Below are 24,238 nucleotides of genomic sequence, written 5' to 3'. Positions count from 1 at the left end.
TCCAGGATTGACATTCGGAATTGTGTATCTGCGACAAAACGACAGAACAAATGTAAAAATGTATCAAACAATATGCAAATTCAGCTACACATAACCAAACTAAACCCGAGTGAGAAACGTGAGCATAAAATGAGTCTAATCTCAACTCCGGGTGTATTTTAAGTTAAATCAAGTACAGTGGCCAAAAAGTGCGACACAAATTTACTAAATTTTTACACAAAAATCTTCATAAATTCACAAAATTACCATTTGAATCAAAGTGGAAAGCATTTTAACAGAGATTTTTTGTTTGACGAAGATGCATTTGTTGTGCACTTCTGGGCCACCGTACTTTAGATTCTATAGAAATAATAAACACATCTCACACCATTCGAATATGATTTTTAGAAACAAAGTGAAAACTGTGAGGAAAAAAACGTAAAGAACACGTTTAAAAGGCTTTGGCCCGTTTCTCTTGGGTTTGGGCCATTTCTCTTGGGTTTGGGCCATTTCTCTAGGGTTTGGGCCGTTTTTCTTGGGTTTGGGCAATTTCTCTAGGATTTGGGCCGTTTCTCTTGGGTTTGGGCCGTTTCTCTTGGATTTGGGCCGTTTCTCTTGGGTTTGGGCCGTTTCTCTTGGCTTTGGGCCACGCTCACCGTCCAGCGAGAGCCAGTCATGTTGGGATGAGGGCAGAGCCGGCAGGTCGCGGGCCTTGTACTCGAACACCACGGAGGAAGAAATGAGCTCGCCGCCCATCGCCACCTGCAGCATCACCAGCCCCGTGTCGTGGGCTGGAACACACACGACACCACATTTAAAACCACCCGCGCGACACGACAGTTAGAACAGCTCGCGCGACAGTTACAACCGCCCGCGCGACAGTTAAAACCGTTCGCGCGACAGTTAGAATCGCCCGTGCGACGGTTACAACCGCCCGCGTGACAGTTACAAATGCTTGCGCAACAGTTACAAGTGCTCGCGCAACAGTTAGAATTGCCCGCGCGACAGTTACAACCGCCCGCGCGACAGTTACAAGTGCTCGCGCGACAGTTACAAGTGCTCGCGCGACAGTTACAAGTGCTCGCGCGACAGTTACAACCGCCTGCGCAACAGTTACAAGTCCTCGCGCAACAGTTAAAATCGCCCGCGCGACAGTTACAACCGCCCACGCGACAGTTACAAGTGCTCGCGCGACAGTTACAACCGCCTGCGCAACAGTTACAAGTGCTCGCGCAACAGTTAAAATCGCCCGCGCACCAGTTACAACCGCCCACGCGACAGTTACACGTGCTCGCGCGACAGTTACAACCGCCTGCGCAACAGTTACAAGTGCTCGCGCGACAGTTACAACCGCCTGCGCAACAGTTACAAGTGATCGCAACAGTTAAAATCGCCTGCGCGACAGTTACAACCGCCCACGCGACAGTTACAAGTGCTCGCGCGACAGTTACAACCGCCTGCGCAACAGTTACAAGTGCTCGCGCAACAGTTAAAATCGCCCGCGCGCCAGTTACAACCGCCCACGCGACAGTTACACGTGCTCGCGCGACAGTTACAACCGCCTGCGCAACAGTTACAAGTGCTCGCGCGACAGTTACAACCGCCTGCGCAACAGTTACAAGTGATCGCAACAGTTAAAATCGCCTGCGCAACAGTTACAAGTGATCGCAACAGTTAAAATCGCCCGCGCAACAGTTACAACCCACGCGACAGTTACAAGTGCTCGCGCGACAGTTACAAGTGCTCGCGCGACAGTTACAAGTGCTCGCGCGACAGTTACAAGTGCTGGCGCAACAGTTAGAATCGCCCGCGCGACAGTTACAACCGCCCACGCGACAGTTACAAGTGCTCGCGCGACAGTTAGAATCGCCCGCGCGACAGTTACAAGTGCTCGCGCAACAGTTAAAATCGCCCGCGCGACAGTTACAACCGCCCACGCGACAGTTACAAGTGCTCGCGCGACAGTTACAACCGCCTGTGCAACAGTTAAAAGTGCTCGCGCAACAGTTAAAATCGCCCACGCGACAGTTACAACCGCCCACGCGACAGTTACAAGTGCTCGCGCGACAGTTACAACCAGTTTACCAGTTCAAAGGCTCGTGCTGGAATGTGTTTAAATTGTACTAAAAACATTAAAAAAAACATCAACAATAATACAATAATTCAATAAAACTGTAATCAGGAGGACAGATTTATCTAATTTTCAGAGGAATTTAGTCTTAAGAGGAGTTTTCAGACACCAAACAAGAAACAGAACTCAGAGAAATTACAAAATAAAATCAAATAGGCAGCCAATGAATGTTTCAAGCTTTATGTGGTTCAAAATGTATTTAAATACTTCAATAATCCTTTGACTACTGAAATACTTTTGATGTTGTATTAGTTTGCATGTGTTTGGCACGTGGCCCGGTTCTGTTCAGACTTCAGGCTCATATTAGACGCGTGGGTTTCATTTCGCTGCTGGTCAAAGTGAATCAGAGGAGCTTCATCCAAACCTGGCGTCGTCGTGGGATACAAATACTCCCCGATGTTTTTAAAGACATTCTCTCTGCTTTATCCCACCATAACCTCAGGACTACTGCATTTACCTTTCATCTTCACCACGCGATCTGCAGCGAACACGGCACGAACCAAATGTGATGGAACAAATGTGACTGGACACTGTGGGGGCGTGGTACTGTGGGGGCGTGGCACTGTGGGGGCGTGGCACTGTGGGGGCGTGGCCTGTTTTCCCATTGAACTCTCTGTGTTTTCAATGACGTGAAATATGTTTATGGTAAACTTAACCAATCTGTGTACAAGACAAACATGTTCAAATTCAAAATCACTTTTGTAACAATTTGAAAAAGAAAATTTATTCTCAAAGCACAACTCATTGAATTAAAACGCAGTTAAGATAAATATATTTTGAATTTTGTAACGAAATAGAAAAATGCTATTACAAAAAAGCAAATTTTTTAGGTTTCTAATTTTACTTCCTGTTTGTAATTGATGACCTCACAGTAGGAAATTAACCAACAAACACTGGGCCAAAACTCATCTAATGTCACAGTTTTTTTTAATTTGACAAATACAAAAACATGAGAGCAACTTTATTGAGTTGAAGTAATGTTTAAAGAGTCAAAGAATTTCTTTGTGTAAATTCTGCATAAACTTTGACTGGAACGAGTGTCCCTGATGTGATGTCACTTCCTGTCATTTTTCTACAGATTTTTCTACGTTTTCTCCACAAATACCTGCTCGATCGGTGTAAAACTATAATTCATAAGTACAACAGGTATCACCAAATAAAGTCTAAATGAGAAAATCGTAAAATCCTGTCATGTCACTTTAATTACAGGAACATTGGCCACGTTGTTTATGTTGTAATTTGATGTTTTGTCCAATCAGAAAGCAGAATGAGCCTCACATGACTCTCTCGTTTGCCAGTTCCTACGACTAAATCCAAAACCAAAACCAAACCAAAGTCCAGCATCTGCAGCCAAATAATCAATCAGAGCTAGTACACCCGCAAAAGTAAACGGATGTTAAATACAGCAGGTGGCGCTATAGCATGGCGGTAGCATTTAGCATCTGCCGTTAGCATTCTTTGATATTTGTGCACACTTGGGCCGACGCAGCGGTTCCTGAAGCACTCGCGGCTGTCGAAACAGTGGGTGACAGAGCAAGCTCCTCCCCAAAGAGGTTCTTCTGTGAACGCCACCTTTAATGCCCCACTGTGGAACATTCCGGGATCAGGTTTGTGTTCCTCACCAGGGCAGTAGCAGCGCAGGACTCCGGGCTGGATCAGAGCCGCCGGGACGCTGATGTGATCGAAGAAACAGCTGTAATCTGAACTGGACTCCAACCACGGCCCAGTGATCAGCACCTTCACCCCGCCCTGAAACACACAAATGGTACACTGAGGCACAGACCCAAGTACAGACAGCAACTGACACCTTCACCCCGCCTTCACCCCGCCCTGAAACACACACACGGTACACTGAGGCACAGACCCAAGTACAGACAGCAACTGACACTTTCTTACTGCTGTAAATACTGTGCTAATACCACTGTGACTAAACAAGAAGTCATTTACTTGGGAGAAATTGTTTGAAAAAGTTTGAAAGTACATTAACACCAACCAGAAGTCACTTTCAATCTGAAGGTGCTGGCTTCAGGAGGGCATACTGCTCAGAGAAGTGACCAGTGACTAACAACAAGAGAACGATACAAACCTGAGCCATCAGGGAGAAAAACTATAACATAAAAGGACTGAACTCTTCTCAGATCAGAACCTTCAGATTGAAAATGACTTAGGGATGACAGTCAAACCTTTACCTTTCTAACTTTCTCTACAAATTCTTCACACAAAGACTTCTCAATCAAACACGGGACCTGAAACGTTTCCCACCAGCGCCCACCCCTGGCCGAATGAGTCATTACACCTGCTCGTTTGAAGAAATGATAAAACCTGTGTTCGAACCTAGACAAACGTTTTAAAGACAAATAAAAGCCTGATTTCGCTCTGTTACGGCGTGAGCGACATCGACAGTCTCCAGGAGCCTCATAGTGTGATCTCACCTCGGGATAGGACCACTCCGGCGAATAGTCCGTCACTCCGAACAGCCTCGCCGTCTCCTGCAGCAGCCCTAGCGACGCCTGCTCCACCGTCGCCACCCCCTGGAGGTGAGACCCCGCGCCGCTCTGCTCCTCCGCGCCGCCGCCCTCCTGGCCCATCATCACCGCTCCGCCGACGCCGGCTCCCGACCCCTCCACCGAGATGAAGTCGTTGATCAAGTCTGAGAACTGGCTCCCGAACGACGCCTCGAACCCCTCCAAACTGATCCCGGCGCCGGAGGCATTCGTGTTGGCTGTGACTCCCTGTTGAGGCATCGGCGAGCTGTACAAACTTCCATCCATGCCGCCGCTTTGAGCTATGGACTGTGGACTCGTGCCCACCGAATTCACGCCGTTGCATAAGATTTCACCGTTTCTCGCCGAATTTGTAGCACTTTCCTCTCTCCCCGCGTTCCCTTCTTGCAAAAAGTGCTCGACCTTGACCCCGGACGCGTACGCACTCTCCGATTTTAACATAAAATCGCCGTTGCTGTCCGCCGCTTTGTCGCCGGCTTTCGCTTGGTCGCTTTGCCCATCCAGCGACGAACTCCTCCCGCACATGGCCGGGCTAGCTTGTTGCAGACGCGCGTGGTTTTCCGCCCCGTTGGTCGTCACCGGCGACGCGCTGGAGACGTTGGATAGCCCGATGTAGCTCTGAGCGTCCCCCGCGGCGTCCTGGCTTGCCTCGGTCGCGTTAGTCTGGAGCGTCGGATTGGTTTGCACCTGGAGGAACAGGCTCGGGGACGGGTGGTGCGCCTGCTGGGCTAAACTCGAGGACATGACGGCGCTGAAGTCCATCTGCTCCAGCGTCGTGCTCGGGCTCAAACCCGTCGATTCGTAGCCGCTTTGGTTGGTCAGCGGCTGCTCCAAAGTCACCGCCTCCGTTTTGATGTTGTTGACCAGCTCGGAGTTGTAGAAAACGTTGGTGGGGCAGTGGATTTCGTTGCGGGCGCAGGTCTCGTTCTTGCCGCCGCCGCCGCCGCCGCCGTACGTCTGGCCTTGCTTTGGGTTGTTGAGGAAGCAGTCGGGGTCGAAGGTCATGGTGGTTTCGGGCAGGCTGACTCCACCGGCGGAGTCGAGCGAGCTGGAAAGCACGAGCTCGCCGCCGTCGCCCAAACCGACCCCGCCGGAGAACGAGGGGAAACGCTGCGAGTTTTCGGGGGTCACGGCCAGAAGGATACCGGTCGCCAAACCTGCGCAACACAACCAAAACACACAAAATAAGATTCAAATGACGGCCTCTCGCAGACCTGTCGCGTAACGTTACTTCCCGGGGGTCTTACCCGCGGCGGAGCCCTCGTGCGCCGGCCCCAGCAGGTGCGTGTGTCCGGCGGAGTAGACCGAGTCCCCGGTCAGTGTGGTCACCTCGGACATGAACACGGCGGCGCTCTGGCTCAGGCCGGCGCCCATGGACAGGGCGGGGCTGTCGGCCATGTCGGAGCCCATGGAGAGGGGCGAGCTCTGCGTGGTGTCCGGGACCTCCACCTGCGCCGTGTTGGTGGAGGACGACACCTCCATGCTGCTCTGGGGGAGGAGCGAGGGTTTGGGGAGGCGGCCGTTCCTGCGCTCGGACCCGCGACTTCTGCCCGAGCCGGCTGCAGAGCACAAAGAAGGTGAGGTCAGAGGTCAGATAAAGCAAAACGAGCCGGCTACAGACCGTAAAGAACATGAGGTCAGAGGTCAGATAAAGCAAAATGAGCCGGCTGCAGACCGCAAAGAAGGTGAGGTCAGAGGTCAGATAAAGCAAAACAAACCTTTAAAACGACCAAAACCCACTGAGAGCAAGACCTGTAACGTGTCTTTAAGTTTTAGTTTTTTTTAGCATCAAACTCTCCTTTTTCCGCCTTTTTCTTCAGAACAAAAGAATTCGAAATGTTTTGCGACGACTCTGCGAGTGACTCATTAAAGGAGACGTATCGTGATTTTACATAATCAATGACCTAGAAAAGAATAGAACAGAAGAAACAAGAAACGCCACTGAGACTCAAACAAAGCGCCGCACTCTCACGTTGTAGATGTTCACATTTTATACAATAACATTTCAAACTCATTGATTAGCCAAGCGTGAAACTGACAATTAGAGATCTAGATGGTTTGTCAGTGATTAAGAATAAACAGTAAACGGGTGGCAGTGGGCGTGTCTCTGGGAAAACGGTCTGAGCTGCGTTTTTTTGAATAAAGACGAGTCAAACATGCATGACTCACTCTAGATGAGCAGAAATACCAGGATAAAACGGTATAAAAAGCTGTTAAAAGTGGATTTAGCGGTTGATCGGTGGCGTTGTTACCGGTGCTGGAGCTGGTCTCCGTCTGGCCCTCGGACACGTCGCTGTTCTGGACCTCGCTGCCGTCCGCCTCCTCGGCCTTGTCCGCGGCCCCGGGCCCGGGCTCCTGCTTGGAAGAGATGATCCTCTGCTTCACGCTGGAACATTTCTGATGCAGACTGCTCCCTGCACCTGAAACACAAACACACAAACACACGCAAAACAGAACGGTCAGCTGAAGAGGTCACATGTTCAGTCGTTTCTGGAGCTGGTTTAGTCCCGGTTCTAAAAGAATAACTGCTGTGTATCTGTGTTTGTGCGGACGCAGAGTCGGAGTCGGCCTGTAGGTGGCAGCACGAGGCAGGACAAGTCGTCACAAAAGAGCACGGCCTTCAACAAAAGATGTGTTCAAGGTCACGGAGTCCTCTGAAGTTTATTTGTTCCCACGGCGATGATTAAAGTTGCATATTTATGAGCGCAAAGGAAGACGTGGTTTAGTCCTGGTTCAGTCCTGGTTCTGTCCTGGTTCTGGCCTGGTTCAGTCCCGGTTCTGTCCTGGTTCTGTCCTGGTTCTGACCTGGTTCTGTCCTGGTTCAGTCCTGGTTTAGTCCTGGTTCTGGCCTGGTTCTGTCCTGGTTCTGGCCTAGTTCTGGCCTGGTTCTGTCTTGGTTCTGTCCTGGTCTAGACCTGGTTCAGTCCTGGTTCAGTCCTGGTTCTGTCCTGGTTCTGACCTGGTTCGGTCCTGGTTCTGTCCTGGTTCTGTCCTGATCTAGACCTGGTTCTGTCCTGGTTCTGTCTTGGTTCTGTCCTGGTTCTGTCCTGGTTCAGTCCTGGTTCTGGCCTAGTTCTGGCCTGGTTCTGTCTTGGTTCTGTCCTGGTCTAGACCTGGTTCTGTCCTGGTTCTGGCCTAGTTCTGGCCTGGTTCTGTCTTGGTTCTGTCCTGGTTTAATCCTGGTTCAGTCCTGGTTTAATCCTGGTTCAGTCCTGGTTCCGTCCTGGTTCAGTTCTGGTTCCGTCCTGGTTCTGTCTTGGTTCAGTTCTGGTTCTGTCCTGGTTCTGTCCTGGTTCTGGCCTGGTTCAGTCCTGGTTCTGGCATGGTTCTGTTCACACTTACACATGGGCTTTAACTGTCCGATGAGCTCCTCTTTGCTCCATTTGGCCCACTCTTTCCGGTCGGTGTTGATGGAGCAGAGGACTGGACCACATGGTTTCCCACTGTCGTCCACCGCAGGGACATTCAAGTAATGCACCAGCACGATGTCCGGGTTCTGAAGGAAAACTTTCATTTATGAAGTACATTTAAAAACACCACAATGGCCAAAAGTGGCCCAAAGGCAATATAAAATACAATGAAACATAAGAGACATGTAAAACAACATAAAATAACACTATAAAAAGGTTCTGCTCATCTTGTGCTGAAAGCCTGTGCAAGGAAAAAGATTTTTAACAACGATTTAAAAATATTCAGAGATGGGGCTGTTCTAATGAACTACTGCAAAGGCGCGGCCGCCTCTGGTTTCAACAGTGACCTTGGATCATCGAAGGTCATCAGACCTTTGCTGATCTCAGAGCTCTGCTAGAACCATGGACTGACAAAAGCTCTGAAAGATGAGGAGGAACCGGCCCATTCAAACATCTGAAAACCATCAACAATATCTTAGAATCAAACCAGAAGCTGAAGCTGACACGAGCCAGTGCAAAGAGGAGACACGTGATCATATGTTCTGGTGGACAGGAGACATGTGATCATATGTTCTGGTGGACAGGAGACATGTGATTATATGTTCTGGTGCACAGGAGACATGTGATCATATGTTCTGGTGCACAGGAGACATGTGATCATATGTTCTGGTGCACATGAGACATGTGATCATATGTTCTGGTGGACAGGAGACATGTGATCATATGTTCTGGTGGACAGGAGACATGTGATCATATGTTCTGGTGGACAGGAGACATGTGATTATATGTTCTGGTGCACAGGAGACATGTGATCATATGTTCTGGTGCACAGGAGAGATGTGATCATATGTTCTGGTGCACAGGAGACATGTGATCATAATATGTTCTGGTGGACAGGAGACATGTGATTATATGTTCTGGTGCACAGGAGACATGTGATCATATGTTCTGGTGGACAGGAGACATGTGATTATATGTTCTGGTGCACAGGATACATGTGATTATATGTTCTGGTGGACAGGAGACATGTGATTATATGTTCTGGTGGACAGGAGACATGTGATCATATGTTCTGGTGGACAGGAGACATGTGATCATATGTTCTGGTGCACAGGAGACATGTGATCATATGTTCTGGTGCACAGGAGACATGTGATCATATGTTCTGGTGCACAGGAGACATGTGATCATATGTTCTGGTGCACAGGAGACATGTGATCATATGTTCTGGTGCACAGGAGACATGTGATCATATGTTCTGGTGCACAGGAGACATGTGATCATATGTTCTGGTGCACAGGAGACATGTGATCATATGTTCTGGTGCACATGAGACATGTGATCATATGTTCTGGTGCACAGGAGACATGTAATCATATGTTCTGGTGCACAGGAGACATGTGATCATATGTTCTGGTGCACAGGAGACATGTAATCATATGTTCTGGTGCACAGGAGACATGTGATTATATGTTCAGGTGCACAGGAGACATGTGATCAAATGTTCTGGTGAGCAAACGAGCTGGCACATTGTGGACTAAAGCAGGCAGTGGATGGAGGTCTGGATGGAGGTCTGGGAAAACAGTAAAGGGCCTAAAATGGAACCCTGGGGAACTCCACAACTAAGATGGGCCAAGTCTGAACTATGGTGGGCCTAATTGAACAGAAGCACAAAAACATGAACAAATGTAGAGTTTAACGAAGTCTACTGCAGCGGGACGTTCAGGTAATGCACCGTGTCCGGGTTCTGAAGCACAAGAACATGAACAAATGTGTTTAACGATGATAAGTTCACCGCAGCAGAACGATGAAAAGCTACATTAACACTGTGTGAGCAAACATTTTAATCCAATCATTCTGCATCTTCTTGACAAATTAAATAGCTCGGAGACGTTGACGAGGACATTTTAATTTTAATTGTTGTTGTTGTTGTTGTTGTTGTTTTATGGCGGTTGACATCCGAGTGTTGCATTACCGCCAGACTTTATTCCTTAGACTTTGTCGTAGTCCTAAAAGTTCTTCTTCCAGTCATTGTATGAAAGCATATTAAGGCCTGTTTATCTTTGCTTTGGTAAAACTCCAAACACATCATCAAATTGTTTGGAACAGAATGTGATGAAAGTGAAAAGAGAGGAGAGAACTTGACGGGGAGGGGACAAAGAGAGGGGGAGGAGACAGAGAGAGGGGGAGGAGACAGAGAGAGGGGGAGGAGACAGAAAGTGGGGGAGGAGGTCAGACTCGGCGTGTCAGATACGCTTCTCTCACCTCCATAAAACATTTAACAACACACTGCACTCATCGCTCTCTCCTCTTACTCCTGCAAACCAGGACCAACCCAGGACCAAACCAGGACCAAACCAGGTCTAAACCAGGACCAAGCCAGGACCAAACCAGGACTAAACCATGACCAAACCAGGACCAAACCAGGACCAAACCAGGACTAAACCAGTACTAAACCAAGACCAAACCAGGACTAAACCAGGACTAAACCAGGACTAAACCAGGACTGAACCAGGACTAACCCAGGACCAAATCAGGACTAAACCAGGACCAAACCTTGACCAAACCAGGACTAAACCAGGACCAAACCAGGAAGAAACATTCAAGATATAACAACATTCTAATTGACTAAATAGCACCACTAAAAACACATTTATTTGTAAAAAGGCTGAATAAACCCATCATTTACTCTCAAAAATCCAGTAAACTCATTCTCTTTTCTGCTGTGGTCCATAAATCCTTAATATCAATCAAATAATAAATAACGAATAAAAATCGTTGAATTCATACGACACAAGCGACAGAAGAAGTAGAGTAAAGCTCTGCGGCTCTGACAATAAATAATCAATAACACGGTGAATGCAGTGTTGAAATGCACAATCCTAATATTGATTATGGCGTTATTATAAATAAATGAGGACTAAACATTCTGAACATTCTGGGGGTTTATGAAAGGTTTATTAAAACAGTGTACATCTCCAGGTGAAAGGTGATTGGTTTGAAGCGGCGGGAGGGCGGGGCTTACCTGCAGCAGCCAATAGCATCTGCGGTGGAAGGTGGGGATGATGGAGGAGTGGACGTAGCACCCATACAGACACTGGAGAGAGGAGAGGTCAAAGGTTAGTCACAGGGTCACGGAGGCAGGAGTCACGGAGGCAGGGGTCATGGAGGCAGGGGTCACTCAGGGGTCAGGGGTTACGGAGGGGTCAGGGTTAAAGACAGAAAAGGGCAGTGTCACTCTCTAATCAGAGTCAGTGTCGAATCTGCAAAAACATTAAATCTGCCCAACTAACGATGACAATACAAACTGTGGGCGTGTCTATACATACTGTGGGCGTGTCTATACAAACTGTGGCCGTGTCTATACATACTGTGGGCGTGTCTATACATACTGTGGCCGTGTCTATACATACTGTCAATATACAACATGTTTATTTTAAGTTATATACATGTCATTGTTTGTTCTACACGAGTGGATTTGTGGGATACGTGTCGTTGCTGTAGGCGCTGTCGTGTGGCTCATTAGTTCAGGCACAGCACATATGCAGTGGGACTTGACTGTCATGTGGCTCTAAAACAAAACTACGCAGCTAAAATCTTTAGCTAAAAAGTTTTCTCTAGTTTGACGATTTTGGTGAAGTTTGTAGAGTCGAGGTCATTCTATAAAGCTCACACTTCCCAAAAATACTGCAATGTACTGCAAAGGAAAAAGTAGAAAAACATGAAGTTTGTCTGTAACCACGGTTCTATGACTCCGGATGAGAGCCAGAGGTGGTGTTCCGAGCCCTGGATGATCATCACTGCGTATGCACCACGATGAAGTGTGTTTAAGACTACTGTACACACCCAATCATTTCACGACCACAACAGATTCTACGCCAGGGGTGTCCACATTTTTTTCACCAAGGGCCACATTTTGAAAGGTATACGGAGCAGAGGGCCACAGACAACCCGACAATGAAGTGAACCAGTCAAAATGTTGCCTTTGACATAGTTTTGATAGACTTGGAATATTAGGTTGGTCTGAATGTTTCGATCTTACAGTAAAAAGTACTAGTTTTGTTGTTTGGTCCAACTCAGCAGCCTGAGGGCCAACAAAAATTGGGGGTCGCATTTGTCTCCCGGGCCACAGTTTGGACACCCCCGCTCTACGCTGATTTCAACATTTGCCACCACACACTGCACGTCCACACGAACCCCTACAGAGGGCGCTGTTGAGGAATCACACCCTCTCAGCGCTGTCCAGAGCCACGTTTCAACAGGTTCGCGCTGAGCCAATCGGGACGGCCCGTAAGTGTCTCCATCGTCATCAGTGAAGTGATCCAAAGTGGATAGCTCACTTTGGCTCCCGAAACGCTTTAGAGCGAGACGATTAGATAAGGCAGAACGCAGACTCGGGCAAAAACAAGACTGCAACAATCAGTCATGGATAAGAATGAATAATCTCTCACCGAACGCCGACTTGAACTTGTAAAACAAAGCTAACAAAGCGCATAAGCATCAGCCACTTCCTGTTTATGGCCGCACGGCACTCGCTTTTGTCAAGAGCCAGAATCTGATATTTCCAGGTCATAATGCGTCTGACACGATCCAAAGCCAAAGTCAAAGAAATGAGGCAAAACTATTCCTGCGCACACTCGCTTTAGCCACGCCCCTCACACACGCTCGCTCAGATCGACCTCAGGATTAAAAGACAAGTATAATTCATGTAAGCTACACACAGTACTACACACTGTACTACACACAGTACTACACCCTGTACTACACACAGTACTACACCCTGTACTACACACAGTACTACACCCTGTACTACACACAGTACTACACCCTGTACTACACACAGTACTACACCCTGTACTACACCCTCTACTACACACTGTACTACACTATGTACTACACACAGTACTACACCCTGCAATACACCCTGCAATACACACTGCACTACACACTGTACTACACACTGTACTACACACTGTACTACACACTGCACTACACACTCTACTACACACTGTACACACTGTACACACTGTACTACACACTGTACTACACACTGCACTACACACTCTACTACACACTGTACACACTGTACACACTGTACTACACACTGTACTACACACTGTACTACACACTGTACACACTGTACACACTGTACTACACACTGTACACACTGTAATACACACTGCACTACACACTGTACTACACACTGCACACACTGTACTACGCACAGTACTACACACAGTACTACACACAGTACTACACACTGTACTACACACTGTACACACTGTACTACACACTGTACTACACACTGTACACACTGTACACACTGTACTACACACTGTACTACACACTGCATTACACACTGTACACACTGTACACACTGTACTACACACTGCACTACACACTGTACACACTGTACACACTGCACACACTGTACTACACACAGTACTACACACAGTACTACACACTGTACTACACACTGTACACTGTACACACTGTACACACTGTACTACACACTGCATTACACACTGTACACACTGTACACACTGTACACACTGTACTACACACTGTACACACTGTACACACTGTACACACTGTACACACTGTACTACACACTGTACACACTGTACTACACACTGCATTACACACTGTACACACTGTACACACTGTACACACTGTACTACACACTGCACTACACACTGTACACACTGTACACACTGTACACACTGTACACACTGTACTACACACTGTACTACACACTGCATTACACACTGTACACACTGTACACACTGTACACACTGTACACACTGTACTACACACTGCACTACACACTGTACACACTGTACACACTGTACACACTGTACTACACACTGTACAAACTGTACACACACTCTGGAGACGATCGATGGCTCTGTTCTGCTGATGGAGCACTGACATCATACCTGGCTCGGGGCCAAACTCCATCAGGAAACGGAGAGGACACCACAGAATACTGATCCTGGTACTTATGCTTGTACTTGTACTTGCGCTTGTACATGTACTTGTACTTGTACCCAGCTCTCCTCACCTCGACGCCCTGCACCTTCAGCTTCATGTGGTCCTCTCGCGTGGTCTTCCCGTCTTTCCGTTTCTTCCAGCAGTATCCATCTTTGCGATACTTGACCTTCTTCCGGTTGTAGAGGATCATGGAGCCATTCTGAGGCCTGGGAACAGAGACACGCCCTCACACGGTTAAAACACGCACCATTAAAACATGCACAATTAAAACACGCATGATTAAAACACGCATGATTAAAACACGCATGATTAAAATTAATACCCTGTAAAATGCTGTGTCAAGTCGACCACAGCACGTTTTCAACTGTTATTTCAGACCTAAATGCTAATTGTCCTGGCGAAGTGTCTCCAATTAAACAAACAAACAAACAAACAAACATCTCTCACAAGTGTCTGAGGCTTTTATTTTGACAAAACCACCCGGACTTTTCATATTTAGTGATATTCTCGGGTTAATCCCAGTTTCTCCGGTGAAATGACATTAAATTCCACTCAGACTTTTGCTCCATTCAGTTTTTGTGAGTGCAAAAGTGCAATTTTCAATGCGACTTTACTACCGTATTTTCCGGACTATAAGTCGCACCCTTTTTCAAAGTTTTGGCCGGGGTGCGACTTATACTTATATTTATACTTATACTCCGGAGCGACTTATGTGTGATATTATTTGTTATTTTCACACTTGCAACAGCATTTCATACTCCAGTGCAACTTATATATGTTTTTTTTATCTTCTCTATTATGCATTTTTTGGCTGGTGCAACTTATACTCCGGTGCGACCTAAACAAAACAAAAATGGCTTTCAGTACAAAACAAACAAAACAACAACTTTAATCAGTGCAATTTAACACAAAACATGGTCAAATTTATTGCTCCAAAGCCTGAACGTTTTTCCAGACTTCTGTATTAAAAACTCATCAACCGTTTCATTCTATTATTTCAACCAAAGGCAATAGTGTTTTGACTTCCTGCTGTTGTCAAAGTCAGACTCGTTAGCATCACTCATTAACATCCTTCATTAACATCACTCGTTAACGCCGCGTCCCTCTTGAACGTTTTCTCACGACGTCAGAAGTGAATCCCCTCTCTCCCCTCGCCTCCTCGCTCTCCCGCTCCTCTCTCTCCGCGGCGTTAATAATTCAGTCGGGTGATTTATGGCGGCGGCGGCGGCGCGTGGACCTCCGGCTCGCCAGGCCTCGCGCACAAACGCGGGGCCCGGCACGGAGCGCTCCTGTCGGGGAAAACGAGGCATTGTCGGGCCACGGCGAGACTCACCGCCGCGCCGACTCACGGTTCAATGTCAGACCTGCTGTTCGGCAATCAATCTGAGAGGGGGAGGGACGGGGGGGACGAGCGAGCGGGGGAGACGAGAGACGAGCGAGGGGACGGTCTTATCTGGCAACAACAGAAGACAAGACGTGTCTGAAATCGATATAAAGCGACAATATAAAACATATTTCTTTTTACGACGGGAGGAGGAGAGACGATTCAAACAAAGACAGAGTTTGAGGAGCAGGAGACGGTGGGAAAGTCCAGTTTGTCTACGGCTCTGGGCCTGCTACGAGACCGACTGACCTCTCCTCATGGACTGACCTCTCTTTATGGACTGACCTCTCCTCATGGACTGACCTCTCCTCATGGACTGACCTTTCCTTATGGACTGACCTCTCCTCATGGACTGACCTCTCCTCATGGACTGACCTCTCCTCATGGACTGACCTTTCCTTATGGACTGACCTCTCCTCATGGACTGACCCATTCTTATGGACTGACCTTTCCTTATGGACTGACCTCTCCTCATGGACTGACCCATTCTTATGGACTGACCTCTCCTCATGGACTGACCTCTCCACATCGACTGACCTCTTCTTATGGACTGACCTCTCCTTATGGACTGACCTCTCCTCATGGACTGACCTCTCCTCATGGACAGACCCATTCTTATGGACTGACCTCTCCTCATGGACTGACCTCTCCTCATGGACTGACCTTTCCTTATGGACTGACCTTTCTTTATGGACTGACCTCTCCTCATGGACTGACCTCTCCTCATGGACTGACCTTTCCTTATGGACTGACCTTTCTTTATGGACTGACCTCTCCTCATGGACTGACCTCTCCTCATGGACTGACCTTTCCTTATGGACTGACCTTTCTTTATGGACTGACCTCTCCTCATGGACTGACCTCTCTTTATGGACTGACCTCTCCTCATGGACTGACCTCTCCTCATGGACTGACCTCTCTTTATGGACTGACCGCTCCTCATGGACTGACCTCTCCTTATGGACTGACCTCTCCTCATGGACTGACCTCTCCTCATGGACTGACCTCTCTTTATGGACTGACCGCTCCTCATGGACTGACCTCTCCTCATGGACTGACCTTTCTTTATGGACTGACCTCTCCTCATGGACTGACCTCTCCTCATGGACTGACCTCTCCTCATGGACTGACCTCTCTTTATGGACTGACCGCTCCTCATGGACTGACCTCTCCTCATGGACTGACCTTTCTTTATGGACTGACCTCTCCTCATGGACTGACCTCTCTTTATGGACTGACCTCTCCTTATGGACTGACCTCTCCTCATGGACTGACCTCTCCTCATGGACTGACCTCTCTTTATGGACTGACCGCTCCTCATGGACTGACCTCTCCTCATGGACTGACCTTTCTTTATGGACTGACCTCTCCTCATGGACTGACCTCTTCTTATGGACTGACCTCTCCTTATGTCATGCTTTGGCTTTGGATCATGTTAGACGCGTTTTGACCTGGAAATGTCATGTTTTGGCTCTTGCCGTGCGGCGATAAACAGGAAACAGCTGTTGCTAACGTGCTGTGCTAGCTCTGTGTTGCTAAGCATGGGGGCTCGACATATCTGTGGGGTTCAGTCACGTGACTCATGTGTGGTCACATGTTTCCTCTCGCTGTCAGAGAGACATGAAAAACAGCATGAAAGTGGAAAGTAAAAGAGTCGATAGTTGAAGAAGACAGAAGCTTTGGTCCTTCTCTACAGCGTCGAGGCGCGGACACATTTCCATCTACTCTGCATCAGACACGCCCTCTGCACTGGACACGCCCACTGGACACGCCCTCTGCACCGGACACACCCTCAAAGCTTTCAATAGCACCTTACTTTGTGTCTGATCCTTAAATATAACGCCCGGACGGTCGGAAATGAGGCTCCTTAAAATTGTCTGCGAGTAGGCTAACTTTTATTAGCATAGCCACTAGCATTAGCTGCTAACAAACTGAAAAAAACAGCTCAGGCTCAGTCTGGAGTGACCTCTGTAAGTCCACTGACCCCTCTTGACCACAGAACACACTTCTGGACAAACAGGGTCTTTGGGGACATGAAGAGACAGAAGAGAAAGAATCCTTAGTTTGGAGACTTTTTGTTGGCCCCGCCCACAATGAACATGCCGATTTTGTCCTCAAGATGGCAGTGTAACGTCATTTCAGACCCATGCTTAAGTTAGCATCAGTGGAAACACGGCGCTTTAGCACTAGATCAAGTCAGAGTTCTGAGACAAATGATTATTTTGTGTTTCTCTGCTTTTTGCCACTTGTTTTGGCCTGAGTCTTGCGTTCTCTCTCGTGCAATCATCTGGCTGTGCTGTGGAGCTCCTCCCCCTGAGCTAAAGTCCACCTGGAGCCCAAGAGCCAGACCGATCCACTCCAAAGAGAACCAGTGGAAACATGTCTAAAGTAATATCTCCCCATTTCTCTGTTGATTATGCTATTAACTTTTACAAACTCAATCACAGTGCTAGCATGTAGCGTTAGCCTCTGCTAATCAGTGACTTTTAGCCTTCACTGTGAACCATCGCAAATCTTTCAAAGATGAGAACAACCCCGCAGTGGACGGCAGGCTTTAAACAGATGAAGCCCTCATGGAGACACAGGGACATTTAGTTTGATTGTGACAAATATGTCCTGTTCTTATCTGGAGGCAACAAGAGAAACATCTGCTGTGCATCAATAGCAGAGACACTTCAGTGATGGACCTCCTGCTTTAACCTGCTTTAAATCTGTTCAATCAGGTCATTTTACAGGTTCGGCCGCTCTCGTCTCTCACCGCATAGCAAAACGAACCACAATCAATACAGAAATTAATTAAACATCTCGGGTCAATTTTAATTAAGGAAGATTATTATTATTCTATTACTGTGAGTGTCGGTAATGAATGTCAGTAACGAGACTCGGATTTCGGCGCATTTACTCTCTCTGTGAATCTGCGCCAGAACAATCAAGTTTGGCCGATTATTTTTAGTGCTTAGGATTGATTATTTTGTGAAATTACGTTCAAAATGCCTAAATGGAGGCAAAACAAAGGGGTTAGTGAAACATTTTACATGAAAAACTGATTAAAAGATCCAAATACGAATGGATTTGAGTCTTTACAGCAACGTAAAGACGTAATTTGGAATTTTGAAGTGTAGAAAAGTCTGGCTTTGGGAGAAATATATGTTTCTTGCATCAACATTGTGTTTGAGCTTCACAAAAAGTCGAATTTGTGGTAAAGTCTGTAATATATCTGTGGATAAAAAGCCAAACTATTGTGAGTATTTGTCCTGTAAAACATAAAAATCAATTAAATGTAAATAAATGATGTAAAACACAAGACTCACATGTGTCTGAGGCTTTTACCAGCTTGTTTTATTATATTTTCTGATATTCTGAGGTTAATCCCAGTTTCTCCAGCATGTTCCACTTCACTTTCGCTTCAAACCCATGGCGACACAGGCAGCACACGCCGCCCCGGAGCCCGTCTTAGAGGTTTCGACTCGGTTCAGGCTTCGTGTCTCTGTCATGGGCCGGTCCACGTGACGCGCAAGAACCGGCCCAAAGTTTAACGTCTTCTCTGTCGGCGTGAATAAACAAAAGTGAGATTCATTTTCCACAATCGCTTCAGAGAGTCATTATTCAACTCCAACGACGTGATCGTGGCGATAGAGCGCCCCCTGCTGCTTCCTTAGAGTTTCTCACGTGTTTTTCTTTCTTTCTTTATGATAATAAGACGGTATAATCACGTACAAAAAATAAGGGCAAATATAAAAAAAGGGCGAGGGTTTCTCAGGAGAGTTATCTTCAGGTCAATGCCGGGTTTCCCCCCCCCATGACAGCAGGAGGCAGCGAACCACTTCGAACCACCCAAAAATACATATTCAACCATGACAGACGTTCAATAATGTGAAAATGTGACTTAGTCCTGCTTAAAGCCATAAGAACGATACGACAGGTTTGTGGAGGCAATAAACGAACGAATAATGATATGGTTCAACATTTGTGGAGTTCCAGTTTTGATATTTCTTTCAAAAACAGTAAAAACTCCTTTAGATTTACAGTTTACTCTTGTCCCCCGCCCCCAATTTCGAGAAAGTGGACACAACCCTTTGAAGCAAGTGCGAAGAACTAGTTTATTTTCTCTGTTTTCTAACCCACAACCAGCTCAGCTCAGACCCTCACACTTTACAGACTTTACAGACACATCGCCGCTCGGTGTCATTCCTGCTCGTTCCTGTCTGATGGGATTATTTGCCGTGTAAAAGGGATTAAATCTGAAGCCGTCTCTGGCCTGCGGCTCCGTCCTCCACCTGCAGCTCCGTCCTCCACCTGCTGCCGGGACCAATTGAGGAAAAGTCCAACTCCCAAATCAGCCTCAGCCTCCCCAGCCTCGGGGAGATCCAGAGCGACCCAGACGGACACAATACTGGACCCAAACACCTCTCTAATCCCACTCACACTCAGGGACCGGAGCATTCATCCCATTCAGTTTGTGTTTGTGCACGAAACTGTTGAATCGACCGGCAGAAAGTTACAAAATCAAAGACTGAAATAGTTTGTGGTCAATAAAAGACGAGCAGATGAAGCAACGTTCACAGCAAATGAGAAAATCCTTAGTTCTGCTACGAAAACTCAGAAAAACCCAGAGAGAAAAAGAGAAACCTCGAGGAGAACGGCAGAGGTCTGAACCAGGTCTGAACAAGGTCTGAACCAGGACTAAACCAGGACTAAACCAGGACTAAACCAGGACTAAACCAGGTCTGAACCAGGTCTGAACAAGGTCGGAACCAGGACTAAACCAGGACTAAACCAGGACTAAACCAGGTCTGAACAAGGTCTGAACCAGGACTAAACCAGGACTAAACCAGGACTAAACCAGGTCTGAACCAGGTCTGAACAAGGTCTGAACCAGGACTAAACCAGGACTAAACCAGGACTAAACCAGGACTAAACCAGGTCTGAACCAGGTCTGAACAGGGTCGGAACCAGGACTAAACCAGGTCTGAACAAGGTCTGAACCAGGTCTGAACAAGGTCTGAACAAGGTCTGAACCAGGACTAAACCAGGACTAAACCAGGACTAAACCAGGTCTGAACAAGGTCTGAACCAGGACTAAACAAGGTCTGAACCAGGACTAAACCAGGACTAAACCAGGTCTGAACCAGGTCTGAAGAAAACCTCACACACAGAAGAACATATAAACTGAACTCAAACTTCAACAATCCGTCTTTCCCTGTCTCACTGCAAACATATTCTAAATGTACCTAATAAAGTGTCCGATGACCTGGGTCTTTCTGATGAACATTCTCTCCATCACATCTGAATTATACACGAGCGACACATTTACATTTATGAACCTTCAGAGCACATCTTCTCCTGAAACAGAGCAGCTCCAGGTGAGGCTTCCCTCTTTAATCACCTCAATCACAAACAAAACTGCAAATTCGACCAGGTACATGGGAACATTTAAATTATGTATTAGGCGTTTAAATCTACCTAATGCATCCCAAGCTCTCACGAACCACGCATGAATTAAACATATGAGTGGGATATTTCTGCACATTTGTGTTCAGTTTTTGGTTTGATACTTGAACATGAAGTACAACATTCTGGGTTTAGAGTCAGTTTTGCGAACGCCAGAGCGTGTAGTATTTTCACTTTGGATTTTATATTTGTCTTCAGAAAGAGTAGTGAAACTTTCGGAGCGTTCAGGTGTCCTCGGAGGTCAGAGTTTCTGAGTTTTAAACCGGAACATCTCCAAAGTCTTCCTTTGAAACCCAGATATAACTCGTGGTGCAGAATAGAACATGTCTGCTCTATGCGTGTGGTGAAAGTTAAAACTCAGCTAAAATATTGACAGAATTTTCGCTTTAGTTTTCTTTCTGAAGCGGCTGCTGAGCCTCTGCAGCTTGAACGCTCTGTCTGTGCTAATGTCGCTAACGTCTACACTGAGCTAATCTCAAACTATACTTTGTAAACTGTAAATGTGACCAGAGTTATCATTTTAGACAGCGACGGTTCTTGTTTGAATTATCCCTGTTAAACCCCAGAGTGCAGCAGTGACACTGGGCACGCAGCGGGCTCCAGAACACCACAGGCTCCAGAACACCACGGGCTCCAGAACACCACAGGCTCCAGAACACCACGGGCTCAAGAACACCACGGGCTCAAGAACACCACGGGCTCAAAAACACCACGGGCTCAAGAACACCACGGGCTCCAGAACACCACGGGCTCAAGAACACCACAGGCTCCAGAACACCACAGGCTCCAGAACGCCACAAGCTCCAGAACACCACAGGCTCCAGAACACCACAGGCTCCAGAACACCACAGGCTCAAGAACGCCACGGGTTCCAGAATGACACAGGTTCCAGAACATCACGAGCTCCGGAACGCCACGGACTCCAGAACACCACGGGCACCAGAACGCCACGAGCTCCAGAACGCCACGGGCTCCAGAACGCCACAGGCTCTAGAACGCCACAGGCTCCACAACGTCACAGGCTCCAGAACGCCACGGGTTCCAAAACGCTACGGGCTCCAGAACGCCACAGGCACCAGAACGCCACAGGCTCCAGAACGCCACGGGCTCCTGAACGCCACAGGCTTCAGAACGCCACAGGCTCCAGAACGCCACAGGCTCCAGAACGCCACAGGCTCCAGAACGCCACAGACTCCAGAACGCCACGGGCTCCAGAAGACCGTATGTGTGTGTGTGGTGTACAGTCCATCTCACACACCTCACGTCTCCTCCTCCAGCTGCCACTCGGACAATGCCTCGATCACCCCTGACCTGCCACTGGTTCTGGACTTTCAAGGCGACTACAACTGGGACCAGTGCAGCTTCTCAAACTGACGTGCTAAAATCAGAGGACAGGAACATCACCTGGTTTTGGGCGACGTCGTCAGCCACTCCTCATGTTTCTCAAATGTGATGAGATACGCCGCGATCTCCTGAAGAAAGACAAACACAGACATTGGATTAAACTTCAGCTCAAAGACTCTGCGTTTGCTTTGAGGAGCGCCCCCTTCAGCTTGAACCAAACCACTGACAATTTAAGAGCTGCACCAGTATATGTGTAGTAGTAAGTCCAACACGCAGCCCGACACGCAGCCTAACACAGGCTCAACACACAGGCCCAACACGCAGCCCAACACGCAGCCCAACACGCAGCCCAACCCGCAGCCCAACACGCAGCCCAACCCGCAGCCCAACACACAGCCCAACACACAGCCCAACACACACCACCTCCATCACCGTGTGGTACGCTGGAGCCACAGCCAGGGACAAACAGAGACTACAGCGCATTGTGCGGTCCGCTGAGAAGGTGATCGGCCGCAACCTTCCATCTGTGCAGGACCTGTACCTCTGCAGGACTCTAGGACGTGCAGGTCAAATCACAGCCGACCCTTCTCACCCGGCACACGGACTATTTGAGCCACTCCCCTCAGGCAGGAGGCCACTCCCCACAGGCAGGAGGCCACTCCCCTCAGGCAGGAGGCTACGGTCCATCCGGACCAGAACCTTCCGTCATAAGAACAGTTTCTTTCCCTCTGCCGTTGTACTCATGAACACTTCTTAAGCACTTTGCACTCACTGCACTGTCCACTTTTATTGCACCACATATTTTATTTTGTGTACATATCATGTCTATTTTTAACTCTACCTAACCATTTTAATACCCGGTAGTTATTTGTTATTTATTGTCCATTGTTTTTGTATTTATTGTTCAGTGTTATGTTTGTGTTGCACCGAACCGCCAGGACAAGTTCCTATGTCCGTGAATCCTGTTCATTGATAAATGGCAATACACTTATTCTGATTCTGACAGCCCAACACGCAGCCCAACACACAGGCTTAACACACAGGTCCAACACACAGGTCCAACACACAGGCCCAACACACAGCCCAACACACAGCCCAACACGCAGCCCAACACACAGGCCCAACACACAGGTCCAACACACAGGCTCAACACACAGGTCCAACACACAGGCTCAACACACAGCCCAACACGCAGCCCAACACGCAGCCCAACACACAGGCCCAACACACAGGCCCAACACACAGCCCAACACACAGCCCAACACGCAGCCCAACACACAGGCCCAACACACAGGTCCAACACACAGGCCCAACACACAGGCCAACACACAGCCCAACACGCAGCCCAACACACAGGCCCAACACACAGGTCCAACACACAGGCTCAACACACAGGTCCAACACACAGGCTCAACACGCAGCCCAACACGCAGCCCAACACACAGGTCCAACACACAGGCCCAACACACAGCCCAACACGCAGCCCAACACACAGCCCAACACACAGGCCCAACACACAGGCCCAACACACAGCCCAACACGCAGCCCAACACACAGCCCAACACACAGGCCCAACACACAGGCTCAACACACAGGCCCAACGCACAGCCCAACACGCAGCCCAACACACAGGCTCAACACGCAGCCCAACACGCAGCCCAACACACAGGCCCAACACATAGGCCCAACACACAGGCTCAACACGCAGCCCAACACGCAGCCCAACACACAGCCCAACACACAGGCCCAACACACAGGCCCAACACACAGCCCAACACACAGCCCAACACACAGGCCCAACACACAGGCCCAACACAAAGCCCAACACGCAGCCCAACACACAGCCCAACACACAGGCTCAACACACAGGCCCAACACACAGCCCAACACACAGCCCAACACGCAGCCCAACACACAGCCCAACACACAGGCTCAACACACAGGCCCAACACACAGGCCCAACACACAGCCCAACACGCAGCCCAACACACAGCCCAACACACAGGCTCAACACACAGGCCCAACACACAGCCCAACACGC

General features: G+C 48.2%; 1 protein-coding gene across 1 annotated transcript in view; it reads right to left on the bottom strand.

The window, feature by feature from the left end:
* Positions 1-24,238, bottom strand: part of LOC140366261 (calmodulin-binding transcription activator 1-like) — a 79,270-nt gene that overhangs the window by 9,531 nt on the left and 45,501 nt on the right. The window contains exons 4-13 of the mRNA XM_072452927.1: positions 22,258-22,325; positions 14,089-14,224; positions 11,050-11,121; positions 7,957-8,110; positions 6,867-7,034; positions 5,862-6,173; positions 4,543-5,771; positions 3,733-3,859; positions 636-770; positions 1-28 (exon numbers count right to left, since the gene is read on the bottom strand). The exon at positions 1-28 is cut by the window's left edge and continues 109 nt beyond it. Coding sequence (XP_072309028.1) covers positions 1-28; positions 636-770; positions 3,733-3,859; positions 4,543-5,771; positions 5,862-6,173; positions 6,867-7,034; positions 7,957-8,110; positions 11,050-11,121; positions 14,089-14,224; positions 22,258-22,325 — 2,429 coding nt within the window. The remainder of the gene's footprint in view (positions 29-635; positions 771-3,732; positions 3,860-4,542; positions 5,772-5,861; positions 6,174-6,866; positions 7,035-7,956; positions 8,111-11,049; positions 11,122-14,088; positions 14,225-22,257; positions 22,326-24,238) is intronic.

The sequence above is a fragment of the Eucyclogobius newberryi genome, unplaced genomic scaffold, assembly GCF_026437365.1.
Source record: "Eucyclogobius newberryi isolate DKJ021-1_F unplaced genomic scaffold, fEucNew1.0.hap1 SCAF_19, whole genome shotgun sequence".
Taxonomy (NCBI): domain Eukaryota; kingdom Metazoa; phylum Chordata; class Actinopteri; order Gobiiformes; family Gobiidae; genus Eucyclogobius; species Eucyclogobius newberryi.
The sequence above is the reverse complement of the archived record's forward strand: the minus strand, read 5'-3'. Positions and strand labels throughout refer to the sequence as shown.